General features: G+C 36.9%; 1 protein-coding gene across 1 annotated transcript; it reads right to left on the reverse strand.

Moving 5' to 3' along the window:
* Positions 1 to 4: 4 nt before the first annotated feature.
* On the reverse strand, positions 5 to 497 carry LOC110034903 (BURP domain-containing protein 3-like; the record flags this gene model as incomplete). Its single annotated transcript, XM_020739142.1, has 1 exon — positions 5 to 497. A coding segment is annotated over one exon (493 nt), but the record flags the coding sequence as incomplete, so codon positions are not given.
* Between the last annotated feature and the right edge of the window lie 658 nt (positions 498 to 1155).

The following is a 1155-nucleotide window of genomic DNA, read 5'->3' on the forward strand; positions in this document are numbered from 1 at the left end:
GCGGCGGCAGGGTCATCGTGTAACTGATCATCGGAAGCGGCGTAATTGTAGACGAAGGGGCTGACGTGGACAACGACGGGCTTGCCCTTGGGTTTCACTACGACGCCAACGCCGCCCTTGCCGACGTTGACGGTGGTGCCGCCGGGCTTGTGATTTGGACCAGTTTGGACGCCGACGCCTCCGTGGCCGACGTTGACGGAGGTGCCTTTGCCGGTGTGGACGTCGACTCCGCCTTTTCCGACCCCAACGGTGGTGCCGCCAGGCTTTGACTTACCAGTGTTGACATTGACTCCGCCATGACCGACGTCGACTGTGGTGCCTTTGCCGGTGTTGACGTTGACCCCATCATTGCCGACGCTAACTGTGGTGTCTTTGCCGGTGTTGACGTTGACTCCGTTCTTACCGACGGTCACTGAGGTGTCTGTGTTCTTGTTGTACACGTCTGTAATGCAGTAAAAATGGAGATTAATGGTATTGAGGTGATATTCATCATAATACCATCAACTTATAATACAAAAATACGGTCTCATAATACCATCAACTTAATATATTAATTTTGATAAGGAGTTTTGAAATTATTTACCAAACAATTTAATATATATTAATTTTATCGTATATTTAAAACACAAAAATATATGGTCTCATATTTTTAATTTTCTTTTTTTATTTTAAAATGATCATGACTGGTACTTGCATGATTGAAAGCTTACCCATAATTTTGCAATAATAGATAAACCAATAAATGTGTAGTTATAATAAGCTTTAAGATAAATTATTGATCATTTATGTTTTCTAGTACATGGACCAAAAATATTTTTTAGTCTACATTATGAATATCATTGTTATAATTTTACTATGATTATTAAAAAAATGAACTTAATTAATGCATTTTAAATATAATTAATAAAATAATAAATTGATCTTTTAAAACAGAATATGGTTATTTACCACTAGTGTGCCATCAAGAAAAAAATATATAATTTATTTTTAGCAAATTTGTTGAATATAATTGTAAATTATACCTTAAATCCGCTCATTTGTTAATCATAACTTGTCTTTATGATTGTAGATAAGAACTTTCTTATACGTAGAGATACGTCTGGAGTCCAATGAAATCACCCCATGTGGAGGTGACGGAAAAATTAAAAAAAAATT

This window comes from Phalaenopsis equestris, unplaced genomic scaffold (genome assembly GCF_001263595.1).
Source record: "Phalaenopsis equestris unplaced genomic scaffold, ASM126359v1 Scaffold194461, whole genome shotgun sequence".
Lineage (NCBI taxonomy): Eukaryota > Viridiplantae > Streptophyta > Magnoliopsida > Asparagales > Orchidaceae > Phalaenopsis > Phalaenopsis equestris.